Source organism: Sceloporus occidentalis, unplaced genomic scaffold, assembly GCF_023333645.1.
Source record: "Sceloporus occidentalis isolate IW3139 unplaced genomic scaffold, rSceOcc1.0.p SCAF_2, whole genome shotgun sequence".
NCBI lineage: Eukaryota > Metazoa > Chordata > Lepidosauria > Squamata > Phrynosomatidae > Sceloporus > Sceloporus occidentalis.
This window is the reverse complement of record NW_028316982.1, coordinates 88,599,780-88,617,756: the sequence shown is the minus strand read 5'-3', so window position 1 is coordinate 88,617,756 and position 17,977 is coordinate 88,599,780. Positions and strand designations below refer to the sequence as shown.

General features: G+C 38.9%; 1 protein-coding gene across 2 annotated transcripts in view; it reads right to left on the bottom strand.

Moving 5' to 3' along the window:
- The window catches only part of LOC149318655 (adhesion G protein-coupled receptor A3-like), a 480,532-nt gene that overhangs the window by 228,434 nt on the left and 234,121 nt on the right, over positions 1-17,977 (bottom strand). For both annotated transcript variants that reach the window (XM_089510223.1, XM_089510222.1), the window contains exons 8-11: positions 16,213-16,377; positions 6,757-6,955; positions 5,650-5,799; positions 354-515 (exon numbers count right to left, since the gene is read on the bottom strand). In XM_089510223.1, the coding sequence (XP_089366349.1) occupies positions 354-515; positions 5,650-5,799; positions 6,757-6,955; positions 16,213-16,377 (676 nt within the window). The remainder of the gene's footprint in view (positions 1-353; positions 516-5,649; positions 5,800-6,756; positions 6,956-16,212; positions 16,378-17,977) is intronic.

The window sequence follows — 17,977 nt, the reverse complement described above, 5'->3', positions numbered from 1 at the left end:
CATTTATACAAAACATATCTTCAAATTAGCAAAAAAGGGGGAGCTCCAAAACTTTCCGTTCCAGTCACAGACCACCACCTTTTGCCCCCCCCCCCACTGCACAATGATATGATAAAAGGGGTGTGTGTATGGGGATACATTAAGCATTACTGAATTATGTCCAGGCTCTGACAAGAAGTACCAGCTCTTGACACTCTATGCATTGAATGTTTAAAAAACTGGATGCAATATAAATCAACATACAATACTCTGTGTTTCAACATAATCCCACATTTTTCAAGTATTATGTGCTTCTGCCTCCCAACAAAAAAATTCCCAAGTTCGAAAGCCACAGATAAATCTCAAGAAAATACCTTTGATATGGCCTGTGTGTTGCTGGTCAGAGTTTGATTTGCAATGCTCTCCACACACTGTACAATCTTAGTACAAGCTTTATCTTCCTTTTGTGCCATCCACAATATGTGGTCATTTACTAGCATTATATTGCTGGCAATCTCAACAACAGCATCAGCAAGCTGGTGAGAGAAAAATGAAGAGGGGAAAAAAGGAGTACAAAGTATTTAACTACTGAACATTACTATAAAAAACAAGTGAAAATGATTCAATTTAACTGGTCTGCTGGGCATTTCAGGAATTGCTCCTTCTTAGAGCAATGGCTTACATTCAAATATTTATACAAGAATAAGTCGATTTTTTATCAACATGCCTCTTTCCAAGGTCTAATCTGCACTGTAGAAATAATGCAGTTTGACACCATTTTTACTGTCATGGAAATGGTAGTTCCATCCTATGGAATCCTGGTGTTTGCATTTTGCTGCGGCATTAGAGCTCTCAGAACGAGAAGGCTAAATAACTCACAAAACCACAAATCCCAGGATTCCAGAGCATTGAGCCATGGCAGTTAAAGTGGTGTCAAAGTGCATTATTTTTCCAGTGCAGATTAGACAAAAGTCAGTGATTACAAAGGAAAACCTATTCCAGAGTTGTATGAGCCCAAGTAAATGCTTCATTGAGATTAACTGTGTATTATGAGGGAATTTACCTGTATTTGCCCCTGCAGCAACCAAACTGCGTGGCGCGGTTGCGTGGGAAAAAAAGGACCGCTAAAAAGTGGCTCCTTTTTACGCCGCCGCAAACAGCTGGCGGCAGCATGAGCACATTGCTGCTGCGTGGCTCCATCTGGAGGCTGTGCAGCAGTGACATCATCACTACGTGCACTGTCTATTTGGCACCATCCATCAAGGACGCCCTTGTCACGTACGAGGGTCGAAGGGCTTCTAGAAGTGCCGCCCCTCTCACGTGATGAGGGCGTCCTTTTCAGCCCATCTGTACCGGGCCTATAAATGCAATCTAGAGAAACTATGAAACAAATGCAAGGCACGCTGAAACAAACTATTCAGTTTTATGCATTCAGTTGTTTCAATTTTTTTCTCTATTGGATCAACATTAAAAAAAATGCATCCCATGAATTTAAAAACAAAATAAAATTAAAGGCTGTTTAAAACAATAGAATGGCAAACAATATATAAAGGAAGTAGATCACTGGTATGAAAAAACTATCACAGTAAATGGTTACTGTTTCAAGCAGTATTCTAATGTATTGCTTTTCTCATAAGACCTGCAGACCTCAAGCATCTCAGGAACAGTGACTACAAATAACTATGGCTGCATCCACACTGCAGAAATAATCCATTTTGACACCACTTTAACTGTCATGGCTCAATGCTATAGAATTCTGGGAAGTGCAGTTTGTTCTGATGCCAGAGCTCTGACATGGAAGGCTAAATCTCTCACAAAACAATTCCCAGAATTTCAGCTCTGCATTCAATTTTCATTATAAATAAATATATATAAACAATCAACAATTTTGCCATAAACACAATGAGGGATGAGTGATGGTTCTTGCACTTCCTCCCCACCACACTCTATCCATGCATCTTTTCTGGTTTTGTGTGTTTACCTTGGTAATTTGATCCTAGTCTGTGTCCAAACAAAAGAGTCAAGCTCAACATAGGATTACTAACACAATATTAAACCAGGATCAAACTATGTTTTAAATCAGTGGTTCCTAAACTCTAGTCCTCCAGATGTTTTGGATTTCACCTCCTAGAATTCCAGGCTGCTGGCCAAGTGGGTTGGGTCTTCTGGGAACTGAAGTTGAAAACACTTAGAGGACCAAAGTTTGGGAACCATTGCTTTAAATAATAGTTTGGGTGGCATAGTGGTTTGAATGTTGGATCAAGACACTGGAAACCATGGTTCAATTCTCTATTTCACTATGAACCTGGACAGGGCAAATGCTCTCAGCTTCAAGGGAGGGCAATGGCAAACCTCCTTTGAACAAATCTTGCCAAGAAAACCCCATGACAGGGTTGTCATAAGTTGGAAACAACTTGAATTCACACAACAACAGCAACAACAAACAAACATAATTTAAACCATTCAGATATAATGAGGATATATAATTTAGTTGTGTGTGTGTGTATGTGTTTTAAAACAGTATTGAAGCACCAAAGTTGGTCACAAAGAGGGGAAGGGGGAATGTGTGGGCTCAGTTCTCATTTTCAGTTTGCTAAATTGCAGTCCAACAAGTCAGGTTACGTCCATGCTGGGAACAACAAATACACTGGCATCAAGTTTAATACCACAGGTTCTCTCTCCCTCTCATTTCTTCCCCCAATATACCAAAATAATCAAAAAGGGGACAACTCAGAATAATAGCAGTGAAGTTAAATAAAACAAATCCTTTAGAGAAGGCCACCATGTCCAAGACTTTTATTTATGTGCTTTATTGAAAGCACTTTATCCTGCTCATTAATAGAAGAACTCCCACCAGACTGACAGAAGATCAATAAAAACAAGACAGTCCCTACCTACAGGCTTAAAATCAACAAGTAAGGATGTCAATTTTTCCTAATTTCATTCTCTCATGAAATAAAGAATAATTGCAAAAAATGTTCTCCCAGCTAGGTGGAACGATTTGTGCATTTTGCTACAATATGGCGCTTTACAGACCGCCCAAAAAGGGCGGTCTGCCGGTGCCGCTGGTTGCTGCATCCGGGAACCGCAGTGGCCAAACCGCGCGATTCCCGGACGCAACAAAAAAGAAGCTGCAAAATGCAGCTTCTTCTTGCGCCGCGGAAATGGTGCCACAAGTCGCCAATGGCACACTCGCGGCGTAATTTCCAACGTGCGATGTGCAAATGCTATGCGTCCAAGACATCAAAATGGTGGTGCCCATGTAGAACAGGCGCCACCATTTTGTACATGCCGAGCGCGTACTAGGGTTAGGGGTGTCCGGAAAGGATGCCCCTTTCTAACCCTAGTACGTGCTCGGCACGTATTTTCGGCGCGTGTGTAACGCACCTATGGCACACTTTGGTATTTTCTTTCTGCAATTTTTTTTGACAATTTGTGCAAAACACTGTGTATTTTGTGAAAAACAATTTCCCCCAAAAAATCAGAGGTGTCCAAAAAAGTACACAAAAAAGGTCCTCTCTCCACAAATATATTTTTCATCAAAAAAAGGTCCTCAAAAGAGATAAATCATGCAGGGTTAACTAGTTTCTCAATGAGATGTCTCAATCTGAAAACATAATTTATACCCTTTTCTAAAAGAGACAAGACAAAGCAAGCAAGTGAAGTGGTGGTGGGGATACACTGAAAGCTCAATCTTAGGCATGTTTCCTTGGAAATAAATTGTTCAATAAGTGCAGCCTCCCAGCACAACATGTTTTATCATGCAGTCTTGGAGCCTGATCCACAAGAGTCTTGTTACATGTTAATGTTATGCCCTCCATACAGCGGACCACCAGCATATACAGTACAAATCTACTGTCCAGACAATCACAAACATGAAACTATCACTGGAATTTCCAGGATGATCTGGCTGAGGAATTCTGTGGCTACCTTGACCAATCTGTAAATGTCTAAGCAGTGGGTCTGTACCATTACCTGGTCCCTGATTTGGAAGTGGAATGGCTATAGTGCTGCTGGATGAGCTGGTATTTGACATTTGTGTTAGTGTTGTAACAGACATATGTTGATTAGATTTACTGTTAAATAGAATATAAGCCTGAACTCATGGAAGCTTCACCTACTTGCAGAAAGAACAGTAATATAGCTAAATGTAAGAACTGAAATATGTAGGTATACCTCATCATTTTGGGGACCATCATTCAGCAAAAGCTAGCCTTTCAAAGCAAAAGTAATGGAGTCAAGTCATAAAGGATATGTGAAAAAAGACCAAAATGGCATTTGGCAGGTACTGATAGACATTAATGTCAGAAGAGTCATTTTCCATATTCTGGACATACTTGCTAAGAGAATACTCTGCAATGAAATTAATGAGCCAGAAAGATGAATGTAGTCATACCTCTGTCATACCTCTAATAATATGCATTACAAAGGGCATTTTGCATGTACTTTGGTTTTGGCATATGAAAATGCACATTAATTGGTAGTACTAAAGTGATAACTTAGAAAGTCAGAAAGAAATAAACTTGGAAATCAGAAAGACATAAACAATGCCAAACCACAGAAAGCATGTTAAATAAGGGGCTGTGCAGACCATGCTGAAGGGGCAGCCTCCAACCTCCCCTTTTAAAGCCAGATCGGGGCTGCAGCAACCAAATGTCGCAGCAACGATCTGGCCATTGCAGGGTGCAAAAAGGAGCCACAAAAAGCAGCGCAATAGACACATTGCCATGGCTTTACAGTATTCTTTTGGCACTATGTCACGCGGACGCAGAACCCAAGGAGCACCATGACATCACATGTTGTGTGGATTGGCGCACGGCATCATGTTGTTCCAGGGCAGAGCCAGGTTGTGCGTCATCTGGAAACCACACCCTGACTCCGCCTCCAAGCCAGCCTTTAACGCTAGTCTGCACTGCCCCTAACTATATGTTAACTATACCAAGTTCCAAAATGAAATCACAAAATCTTTATGTAACCAATGTAAAGTTGAAGGCTTTCATGGCTGGCATCCATCATTTTTTGTGGATTTTTCGGGCTATGTGGCCATGTTCTACCAGAGTTTCTTTCTGACGTTTCGCCAGCATCTGTGGCTGGCATCTTCAGAGAAAGATGCTGGCGAAACGTCAGAAAGGAACTGTGCTAGAACATGGCCACATAGCCTGAAAAACCCACAAAAAACTATTGATGTAACCTGTTTCTTCAAGAATTTGAAGGTGACTTTTTATGTGTTCATCTTTGCTATTGACACAAACAGTTATTTATGACCTTAGATTCACATAACCCTTTTGATTGAAATTCCTCAATACAAATTATTTTGTACTGAGCATTTCAAAAGGTTCGTTATCATGCTTATACAAAGAGACACACATGAAACTTTTCAGAAACATCTTGAAAAGGTGTTCAAATTATTTTTCAAATGGATACAATCAGAAGAAGACATTTCTGCCCTTAAATGTTTAACTTCATAGAAAATTCAACAACAGAAATAGGTCATACAGCATATAATTCAAATGAAAAGGAAATGTACACTAAAATGTATCTGGTTGAAAAGCTACAGTCTCTTAAAAGGCAGAAATTGATAACTGGATATTTAATGCTACAAAATTTAAAGATAAGCCTCTGTATAAAATGCACACACAGTGACCAATAGCCAGCCAGTAAGTATCTTACATCTTTGATTTCATCCATGTATGTGATTAACTTTTCCAGCATGTAAGCCAAATAGATAATGTCCAACTTATCTGCAAAGTTGGCAGCATCTCTTGTGTAGGTTGCAAGCTGATGGGAAAATTCAAGTGCATTGGAGGCATTAAGATGCATCTAAAAAAAATACAAAAGAATACTTCAATCTAAGTATCAGTTAAAAGGCTTAACTGCAGATGAAGAATGCCACTGACATAAATTTATTCACCAACTTGCAAAATGTTGTAGCCTAAAATAAAATACCGTATGCCTGGCAAAAGGATGGCCAAAGTGCAGCCCATTAACTATATGTAGCCCCTAGGGCCATTTTACATGCCCCCAAAGGTCCTTACACCCCAAAAATGTTGGAGGGATTTCCCCTCCTCAAATGGCCAATAGTACCCCTCAAGTGAATAATGAATAATAACTATTCACACTTGCACAATATTTTCAGGGATATTTTCACTTTTTTTAAGGCCATCTCTTAGCTTTCCTTCAAATCAAAAAGTGATCAAACATCTTGCTTTGGTCACATCCTTTTGAAGCCAGGCTTGTAGAGGCTGAATGGGGCTTTAAAAAGTGAGCCCCACCAAATATCCCATAATGTGGCAAAATGGAAAATAGCACCTTAAAAAGCCTTGGGAAAGCTATTGGTTATTTTAGAGCCAAAATTCCAGCTTTTCAAACCCCATATTTTAATGCTAGGAAGGAATGTGTGTTGCCTGCTCAAGGTGCCACAGTTGAACAAAGCAGCCTTCCAAACCCCAGTCCAGCATGAGACAGCTTGAGGCTATTCTCAGTGAATTCTTGGTTGACTTTCATCTTTGTCTGTTCTAACTCTGGGAGCACTAAGATCCATCTTGATTCAGGAACTTCATAAATGGGCAAACGTATGAAAAGTTAAGACATATACCACAAAAATCATGTTTGAAAATCTGTAAGATAAAAAGTGTATGTTTTCTTTATGAAACCTACAATATTCCAGAGTGTATCATACTTTAGATAAAAAAGAGGTAAAGTCTAGTTCCTATGCTCTGTGCTGATAAGACATACACAACATCTAACACTCTTTGCATAATGATGCTGTCATTTTACCTGACTAAAGGCATGGAGGACTTGAGTTGCTTCTTGTGAGTAAGGACATTCAGAATAGCTTTCTTCAGCCCACCGACCTGTGCGGTTACACTTACGCCATGCTTTTAATTCTTCAGCTCCACTCAGAACAGAAGCTGAACTCAATGAATATTGAAGACATGAGTGGTAAACAGTTACACCAGCCAGAGTTTTAGGCCATCTAAAAGGAAAAGAAAAAAGAAAATGAATTTTAACACTATTGCAAATGCAGTTTTACTGCTATCATAATAATAATAATAATAATAATAATAATAATAATAAGAAGAAGAAGAAGAAGAAGAAGAAGAAGAAGGATTTATTTATAGCCCGCCCAATCACAAGGAATCAGGGCAGGTTACAACTATAAAGTAAGTACAAAGCAAATAAATAATAACAATAAAATAACAAAGCAATTCACAATAGCAAAAAAAGCAAAAAATACATAGCAATTCACAGTAGCAACAAAATTAACAAAGCAAATTACATAGCAATAAATGAACAGAACAAGTAAAATAAAAATAATCCCCATTCTCAATCCTCCATCCCTATCCGAAAAACAATATAAACAATACACAATCTTAAAACATTACAATCTAGGATCATGGGGGGGGGGGAGCATGCTTACAGGGAATATGGCTCACTGAGTTTGAAAAGGCTTCCAAATAAATTTGTACAGCACTGTGGACATTGCATGTTAGCCCTAAACAGGCAACCAGAAGTTGGAAATGTCCTTCTATGCCTATGGATTACAATGTGGTAATCTGTGCCGAAAATACATTTCCAATTAAAAGTAAGATAAATAGGTAAATATATTGAAGGTTTATTGAACAGAAGGTTAGTTTCAAACTGGTAATCTTGAAACTCCATGCAGTATTATAACTAAAATTGCAAGCTTTAATCAGTTTAACTAGTAGATTAATCAGATAAACTATTCCACCTAGCTACATCATTGCCAATAAAGGCAGCTTCATTGTCTTAGTCCTTCCCTCCCACACCCTCACTGAACATTTGACTGGATCATAATAGTAAGTTAATTTTATACAAAAAATTGGTGACAATTTTCCTTCTTCCTCTCTTATCATTCCCTTTGCAACATGCCTGTTACACTATTAAGTGTGGAGGCAGGGCTGCGTTGTCTTCTAATTTCTGTACAACACATAGTAATTTTGCAGTATATTAGTACCATAATAACTCACAACGGTTGCAGTGTTAGCTGCAGTAATAATATCATTAATAAAAACACTTTGCTCAATTGTACTGGGGAAGGAAAAAAATCAATTTACATTTGGCTGAAAAATTGCAATAGACTACTCTGTGAGTTGGCAGCACTTTTGCTGATTTTTTTGCTAGGCTATTTGGATTTGGATTTGATAGCATGCTGGAGAATGAAAAAAGAAATAATATGTATGGATTTTCTTTGGACTCCAAATTCTCACTTTCCTTCTTAGATTTCAAAAACTATAGGCCATTAATATTCCAGCATTATGAAAATTTATTTACATTGGTGGAATGCTACTTCATAAAAAGAAAAAGTGACTGTCACCAAGAAGGATCGACTAGAACGCTTTCTGCCAAAATAAGAGCATATCATCCTAAATTCAACTGCTAATATCAACCACAGTTAGGGTTGCCATAATTCTCTACTATAAACCGGGACAAAATGTAGCACAAAATTTAGACCAAAATGTAAGACAATTGTAGGATAAAATTTAGACCAAAATGTAGGACATTTAAGAAAATGGAAGACCTTAAATGTCCTACATTTTCAGCTAAATTTTATCCTACAATTGTCCTACATTTTGGTCTAAATTTTGTCCTACATTTGTCCCGGTTTATAGTAGAGAATTATGGCAACCCTAAACAGTAGTCCCATTAATTCAATTGGATTTACATATATATTGAGTCGTTTCTGATATGCAGATTTTTTTTTTTTAATGGATGATCAGTTCACTGTACAAGCCCCCATTCCCAGAACTGTATGAAGTAGTACAGATTAGACACAATTGTGACATCTACATAAGAACTAGGCCATGGTCAAAACTAAGATATGTACTTTTTCAGAATTTATATACATTTTCAGATCACGAAAAATGAAAGAAGGGGGCTATAATCTAACTGTAACAACAGTGAGTGTCCTGGAATTGCTTCTATCTGGCATTAATGCAAAGTATTTGACCAAATTATTCTTTTTTAAAAGGGGCAGCTGCATTATATATGGTCAGACTCTGAGTGAACCATGTTTTTTAAAATCTGAAATAAACTAAGAAAAAGAAAGAAAAGTGATCGTATCCCACACCTTCATAGCCACCAAAATAACACATTATGAAGAAAAAAGCCTTTGGCTTCAAAATAAATCAGGATCAGAATTTCATAAATAATGAAATATATAAGAAACCACAGAGCATTTCTGCCTTGCCTTGCTTCTGGATTAAATGCCACTTTTCGTGAACTATTGACTGCACTAAAGTTTACTTATTAAACGGACAGATGTTGCTATGCTTTCCATAAAATGGGTTCTTCAACAGTGAATAAATGCACTGGAATATCATCGTACTGGATTATCAGTGTTTAATATAAGGAAACGCTAGGATACTATCCATTTGCCATTTTAAAAATAGAATATAATGAGAGAAAAACAAAACAAATCCAGCCATCAACTCATAATAGCTTTTGTTCACTGAGGCTTGCATTACAAATCCTTACAGCAAGTTTTCAATTACAAATACCACCTGGGCCTGTCAGCTCAAAAGACCCAACCTTTCAATTACATTTAATGCTTCTCTTTCTTTTTAATATGAAAAGTTCTTTCTGAGTTTTGCTTTTGTGGCAGTGATATCTTGCTTCCTACCTATTTGCTATAATATCAAAACCTCAAAGACCTTTTCATGATAAATTATTGGCATGTAAGCTACATCCAAGAGAAGAAACCTTTCAAGGAAGCTTCAGGTGTTAATGCTAACTTTAGTTTCAAAGATGTTCTCTTGAATTCTGAATTTGTTACTTTGAAATGCCAAAGGAATCTATGGACTCAGCATGCTTTTGATGTACATTTCTAAAATAAATTTGTGCACACTTTCTGAAAGATGATCAATAAGGACAGAAATGTGAATTCCTGGGCTTTTTTGATTTATAGAAAATGAAATGGCAAAACGCCTTTGGCGTTAGTTGAGCATTTATATATCTTTTATTTATAAAGAAGAGGATGACATTTACTGGCAAGGGACTGAAGGGTTTCTTAATGAAAGCTGCATTATGTAGCACTCAGTACAAGCTTATCTAATACATTTTAAGAGTGACTCATTACAGAGGAACTCAAGTTGAGCTTCTCTGTGCTGAGGACAAATGCAATGTGTCTACAGGGATGTTCTCTTCTTGTATTTTTCAGTGAAAAGAAATGATTCTTTTTTTATTACTTTACAGAAGGTTGTGCCACCTTCTGTTGAGTCTTCTGTCAAGATTTACCATTCTGGTAACTACGGTGAAACAATAAATCCGTCCTCAAAAGTGAAAATTACATTGATAAGACTCCAAACATAATGCCACTAAGGAATATTTATACTTTTCAAAGATACAGTTAAGGGAGGAAAGTGTTGCTTTTCTACACAAACAACGAACATCAACCTGCTGGACTAGACAAACTTTTGGTCTAACATGGCAGGTCTTTCCTTACGAGTGCAAAGGGAAAGAGAAGAAGAGTTCCAAGCACAATTTCTGCTTCCTTCAGCACTACAAGTATGGCTCAACACAAGCAGCTTCCTCAGGGGAACTGTCCACAGAGGACAGTGATGCCAAAAATCACTATCTGAAACTGCCATACTGAGCGAGTGGATTTGTCTGTTTGCCTGAAAAGCTTCACCTGAAACAATTCAGGCTAAGCTCACATGGAACCTGGGCTAGAGACCCAGATGCATTAATGCTACATTCCAAATGGTCTACGACAGGGAAGGGCATAAACACAGCCCATGGATCTTTATGATCTCCAGACTCAACTGAGCCCTCCTCCCTGCAGCCCCTCAAAGCCCCTACCCCCTATATTTTTTTTAAAAAAATCAGTATGATTTTCAGGGAACTTTTGACACAAACTGGGCCCTAGAACTTCATTCTACCCACAACTACCTCTGTTCCCCTCTGCAGCCCCTCTCAAAATGGCAGACATTTTAAAAGGGACTGCAGAGAAAAATAAAGTTGTTTCAGCTTGCCGTGAGGTGTGGTGCATGCAAAGTGCAAGGAGATCTGACCTCCATGCAGTTGCCCACCCTGGTCTACAGGTCCCACATGGTTCTCACAAATAGCAAGGAACAGAAGAGATTACCAAGACAGCATCTGCACTGCAGAAATATTCCAGTTTAACACCACTTTAACTGCTATAGCTGAAGGCTATGGGATTCTGGGAATTTTATTTCGTTGTGACCCCACAGCTCTCTGACAGTGAAGGCTAAATGTCTCACAAAACTACCGTCTCCAGAATTCCATAACATTGAGCCAGGGCAGTCAAAAGTCAGACTGGATTATTTCTGCAGTGCAGATGCTGCCCATGTAACCCAAACTACTTATGTGCTCTGAAAGATCAGCAGTAGTAGAATATGTTATAAACCAACCTGGGCATAAAATACTATTTGAAAACACTGAAATTCTGGACCATGCCAACAATCCGCTATTTTCCTCTCCCTTGAAGGGCATGGTCCAGGAAGGGAGAGGAAAATAGCGGATGTGAACAACTGATGATGCCGCCGAGAACAATTTGGATTTTTCTATCATGGGCTGCGGTTCTATGAGGAGGAACTTCTTGCAATGGATGGGTTGCATCTCATGCCAGTTGGAAGAAATGTTTTTGCCAACAGTCTCAAGAATTTGATCAGGAGGGCTTTAAACTGAGTTTCGTGGGGCGGGGGGAGACAATATTGAGGAAGGCAAAAGGGCTGGAGAAAATATTCAAACTGAAATAGAGGAAACAAGACAAATAGTGCAAGGACCCAACAGTGGGAGGCAAAAAAACTAGCACAGGCAGCAAGTAAAGGGGACCCTTGGTCTGCCATGTCTCTACACTAATGCACAGAGCATAGGAAATAAGCAAGATGAACTCAAACTCCTAGTACAACAAAGCAAATATGATATAATAGGCATCACTGAAACCTGGTGGGATGAGTCTCATGATTGGAATGTGGAAATAGAGGGGTATAACCTTATTAAGAGAAATAGGCCAAACAGGAAAGGAGGAGGAATAGCACTATATGTCAGAGATATTTACACCAGTGAAGAGATCCTGGACATCAATCATGGAAGCCAGGTGGAGAGCATCTGGATAAGAATCAAAGGGGAGGGAAACAACAAGGGTGTTACGGTGGGAGTCTACTACAGACCCCCAAGTCAGACTGAGGAATTGGATGATATCTTTCTAGAACAGATGACCACACAGTCAGAAAAGAGAGATGTAGTAGTGATGGGCGACTTCAACTATCCTGATATTTGCTGGAAGTCAAACTCAGCAAAATCCTCAAGGTCTAGCAAATTCCTCACTTGCCTGGAAGACAATTTCATGGTCCAAAAGGTGGAAGAGGCAACAAGGGGGTCAGCTATTTTAGATCTGATCCTAACCAACAAGGATGACTTGGTTAATGGGGTGCAAGTGGTGGGATCCTTAGGTGGAAGCGACCATGTTCTCCTGGAGTTTGTTATACAATGGAGAGGAGAAGCCAGGCAGAGTCAGACACGCATCCTAGACTTTAGGAGAGCGGATTTCAGTAAACTTAGAGAAGTATTGAGGGCGATTCCATGGTCAGAAATACTAAAAGATAAAGGAGTTCAGGACGGATGGGACTTTCTCAAAAGGGAGATACTGAAGGCACAATTTCAAACAGTTCCAGTGAGAAAGAAAAACAGGAGGTGTCTCAAGAAACCGGGATGGATGACTAACGAACTTTCAACCGAGCTAAGTTTGAAACGGAACATGTATAAGAAATGGAAAAAGGGGAAATCACGAAAAAGGAATTCAAAGAAATAGCAGGCATTTGTAGGGGTAAAGTCAGAAAAGCTACAGCGCAGAATGAACTCAGGCTTGCTAGAGAGGTTAAGAGCAATAAAAAGGGCTTTTTTGGATATGTCCGCAGCAAGAGGAAGAAGAAGGAAACGGTAGGGCCACTGCGTGGAGAAGATGGCAAAATGCTAACAGGAGATATAGAAAAGGCAGAATTACTCAACACCTCCTTTGCCTCAGTCTTCTCAGAAAAGGAAAAGGGTTCTCAACCTGACGAAAATGGAGCAGAGGACAGATTAGGGGAATTTCAGTACAGAATAAGTAAAGAGATAGTACAGGAATACCTTGTCTACATGAATTTAAATCTCCAGGACCAGATGAACTACACTCAAGGGTATTAAAAGAACTGGCAAATGTAGTATCAGAGCCATTGGCAATAATCTTTGAGAACTCCTGGAAAACAGGAGAAGTCCCAGCAGACTGGAGGAGGGCAAACGTCCCCATCTTCAAAAAGGGGAAAAAATAGGATCCCAACAATTATCGTCCAGTTAGTCTGACATCAATACCAGGAAAGATTCTAGAGCAGATCATTAAACAGAGAGTCTGTGGACATCTAGAAAGCAATTCCATAATCACAAAAAGTCAACATGGGTTTCAGAGAAACAAGTCATGCCAGACAAATCTAATCTCTTTCTTTGATAAAATTACCAGCTTGGTAGATGAAGGGAATGCTGTGGATATAGTATATCTTGATTTCAGTAAGGCCTTTGACAAGGTTTCCCATGACATTCTTGCAAACAAGCTTGCAAAATGTGAACTAGACAAGGTAACTGTTACATGGATTTGTAATTGGTTGACTGGCCGAACCCAAAGGATGCTCAACAATGGCTCCTTTTCATCCTGGAGGGAAGTGACCAGTGGGGTCCCACAGGGCTCTATCCTGGGCCCAGTGTTATTCAACATCTTTATCAATGACTTGGATGACAGAATTGGGAGTATACTTATCAAATTTGCAGATGACACCAAATTAGGAGGAATAGCTAATACTCCAGAGGACAGGATCAAAACTCAAAATGACCTGAATAGACTTGAAAGCTGGGCCAAAGCTAACAAAATGAAATTCAACACAGAGAAATGTAAGGTACTGCACTTAGGAAGTAAAAATTAAATGCACAGATATAGGATGGGGGACACCTGGCTGAATGAAACTACATGTGAAAGGGATCTAGGAATCCAAGAAGACGACAAGTTGAACATGAGTCAACAGTGTGATGCGGCAGCGAAAAAAGCCAATGCAATTTTAGGCTGCATCTATAAATGTATAGTGTCTAGATCAAGAGAAGTAATAGTGCCACTATATTCTGCTTTGGTCAGGCCCCACCTGGAATATTGTGTCCAGTTCTGAGCACCACAATTCAGAAAGGACATTGAGAAACTGGAGTGTATCCAAAGGAGGGAGACTAAAATGGTGAAGGGTCTGGAAACCATGCCCTATGAGGAACGACTTAGGGAGCTGGGGATGTTTAGCCTGGAGAAAAGAAGATTAAGAAGTTATATAATAGCCCTGTTTAAATATTTGAAGGGATGCCATATTGAGGAGGGAGCAAGCTTGTTTTCTGCTGCTCCAGAGAACAGGACCTGGAACAATGGATGCAAGCTACAGGGAAAGAGATTCCACCTCAACATTAGGAGGAACTTCCTGACAGTAAGGGCTGTTTGACAGTGGAACAAACTCCCTCGGAGTGTAGTGGAGTCTCCTTCTTTGGAGGTCTTTAAGCAGAGGCTGGACGGCCATCTGTCAGGGATGCTGTCATTGAGATTTCCTGCATGGCAGGAGGTTGGACTGGATGGCCCTTGTGGTCTCTTCCAACTCTACGATTCTATGATTCTATGAACCTTTAGGTCAGAATGCACAGGGAAGCCATTGAACTCCACAAACACCTAGAGAACTTCAACAGGAAAGAAGAAACCCTGAAAGTAAACAAAATTAGGCTACCAGTCCTGAAAAACACTAAAATCAAGACTCAACACATAATAATAATAATAATAATAATAATAATAATATGTTTTATTTATAGACCGCTATTCCGCAATGATCATAGCGGTGTACAGTAAAAATTGCAATACAGAATTAGCCCCTACCCACCCCCTCACTCCCACCAGGCTGGATGATGACAGTTGGCCGTGGAGGGAGGGCTCTGTCACTTCAGGGCAGTCCTGATGGTGTTGGACCCGCCCCCTCACTCCCTCCAGGCTGGATGATGACAGTTGGCCGTCATGCAAATGAACATCACCCAGGTTCAGGGGGTTTCCCCGCGTACAATGGATTTCTAATTAAATAGAAACGCATATCCTCCCACCCTGAGGCCTTGCCATTCAACAACAGACCAACACACAGATTAACATGTAAATCACTTCCTCCCAACTAAGGGTCACACAGTATATAAACCCCACTCACTTCCATGCCACCAACCTCTGAAAGTGCCAGTTACAGATGCAGGAGAAACATTAGGAATAAATTCTTCCAGAATATGGCTACATTGGCCAAAGAACGCACAAAAAACAACAGCTATACCGCTGACCAAAAGTCTACATAGAAACCAGTCTTAAAGGAGTTGCTCTGGATGTCAATATGCTTGTAATACTGCTGGTAATGACACTCAAAGCCCCAAATGGTTTGGGAACTCAATACTACTCCCTATATACAACTGCCCAAGCATGGAGGTCTGCTCTAATGGCTATACTCTGTGTCCCAGGCCTTATTGATTTCATCCAACTTTGCAAATGTAAAAGGTTTAATATAGTTTTAAACTGGTTTTAACTTTACAGATTACAATTTTAAACTGGTTTTAATGGTTGTAAACTTTACAGATATTTAATTGTTTTGAAATAACATCTACGTTTATCCTTTTCTACCAATGCTTTTGTATAGTTTTTAATTTGTATTGTTTTGAATTAACTGTATACTACCTTATAGCAATAGCAAATACATTTCTATACCGCTTATCAGTGCTCTTAAACACTCCTTAAGTGGTGTACAATGTGTAAACTAATTGCCCCCAATAAGCTGGGTACTCATTTTAGTGACCTCGGAAGGATGCCAGGCTGAGTCACCCCTGGAGCCTCTGGCTGGTATCGAATTCACAACCTTGCAAATGTGAGTGAGTGGCTGCAGTATCTACATTTAACTACCACACCACCAGGGCTCCTTAAGTCCCATTACTTGGTAAAAGTCAGGACATAAATGAATAAAATAAATGTATACATACATTTTAAACTGTCTTGTTTTAACTTGACGAATAGTTTACTGTGGATTTATTCCAGTTAAATTATTTTTACTGTTCTAAGTTGTTTTAAATTGGTTAAAATGATTGTATTGCATTCTGCCGTGAATTCCTAGGATATGGGGTAGGAAATAAATACTGCAATCAATCAGTCAATCAATCAATAACTTAAAATCATACCTGAAATCTCCTTTATTGTTAATTATTCTTTCAGCAGGACAATAAGGTGCAGCTATTTCTAATACAACTATTTCCACTTGCTTAGAGATGTTTCCATAGGAGTTGTTGACCATGCATTCCCATATTCCTGTTGCATCAAGATCAATGCTGGACAAGATAAGTTCACTACAAGAGATTTAAAAAGAAACAACAAATGAACAATCTGACTGAAATGTATGCAGCTCTGAGCACTTCGTCTGAGCAGAGCTCTATAGCTTTCAATAAAGATCTGGCCCTAATAATTTTAACTAAATTTGTAATCTGCCTTACACGGTCAAGATAACACTGAGGTTATAATCACCATGTTTATGTATAAAAAGGAAGAAGGGAAGGAGAGAGAAAATGGAAATCTAATAGCACCTTTAAGACGAATTGATTTTTACTTTAGCAAAAGATTTTGTGGATATCAACCCACAATCCATTAAAGCTCGTGTTAAAATAAAAATGTTATTCCTAAAGATGCTGCTAGAGTTCCCTTTTTTTCTCCCTATCTCTTTCCCCTTTTTATGCATCAGACACAAACAGCTACTTCTTTGAAAACCAATACATATTTATGAAGACACTCAGCTGATGTTAGAGGACAATGGGCATCTGAGAGAGAGTTCACAATGTTAGAAGCATCTCTTATTACAACTAAGTTTCAGTATACTTGGCTTCTTGTCAGATTCTGTTGTAAACAGAAGCACAAATCAGAAATATAATTCCACCATTCAATTCCACTTAAGAAAGAATTCAGAAGTATACAAAACATATCAATACCGGTGTGGTTTGGACCAAAAAAATGTTCATGGAAACTGAGACTGACCATTGATGAAAGACTGACTGAGAGACAGATACACTCAGTTCCCAATGAAATCAATGAAAGTGAAGTGATGACTAAATTGTTCCATTAATTTCAATAGGCTTAAGTTCAATCAATGTTATGTCTTGGCCATTATCCAGTATAGAGTTAAGTGCATCTTAATTTCACTTAATTATGTGTCAGACTCTGACGAAACCAAGTAGTTTAACAGGAATTATTGGCATTCTCACAAACATGCAGTACTTGGTTTTAAAAAGCCAGTTTCAATTTATAAAGCTGACTAAATTTATTCCTCTAAGCATGCCTATTCTTATCCTATTTTGCAGGTTACTCCATTAACATAAAGCATTTTTTTTCCACGTTGCCTTTATCTTTTATGAACCAAAATTTCAAAATGAAACGTTGGAAACTTTCCACTAAAATGAGATGACAATTTCAGCAGCAGCTAGCATTCCATTCTAAGTTCTCTTTTGGGCACAACAGCGGTAGGCAACTCTTTGTGTTAGTTGTTAGGGAATATTGGTTTGATCCTCTAGAGAAAATATGTCAGAAAATTATGGTAAATAGTCTTTGGTTGAAATGTTTTTACAGTATGAGTGTACCTCATGAGAATTCAGTATTATTTTTCTGTGTAACTTTAAATACAGTTAATAATTTATTGTATTTATGGCCCTGCACTTGCAAGGGTGGAAAATCCTAAGTGCACTTTTACCATGAATCTCACACCACTCTTCCTTTCTTTCTATAACAGTGGTTCATAACCTTTGGTCCTCAATTTGTTTTGGACTTCAGCTCACAGAAACCCCAGCTAACTTGGCCAATAATCAGGAATTATGGAAGCTGAAGTTCAAACCCTCTGGAGGACCAAGGGTTAGGAACCACTGCACTATAGTATTTAACCACCATTGTAAGTAACTCTTGCAC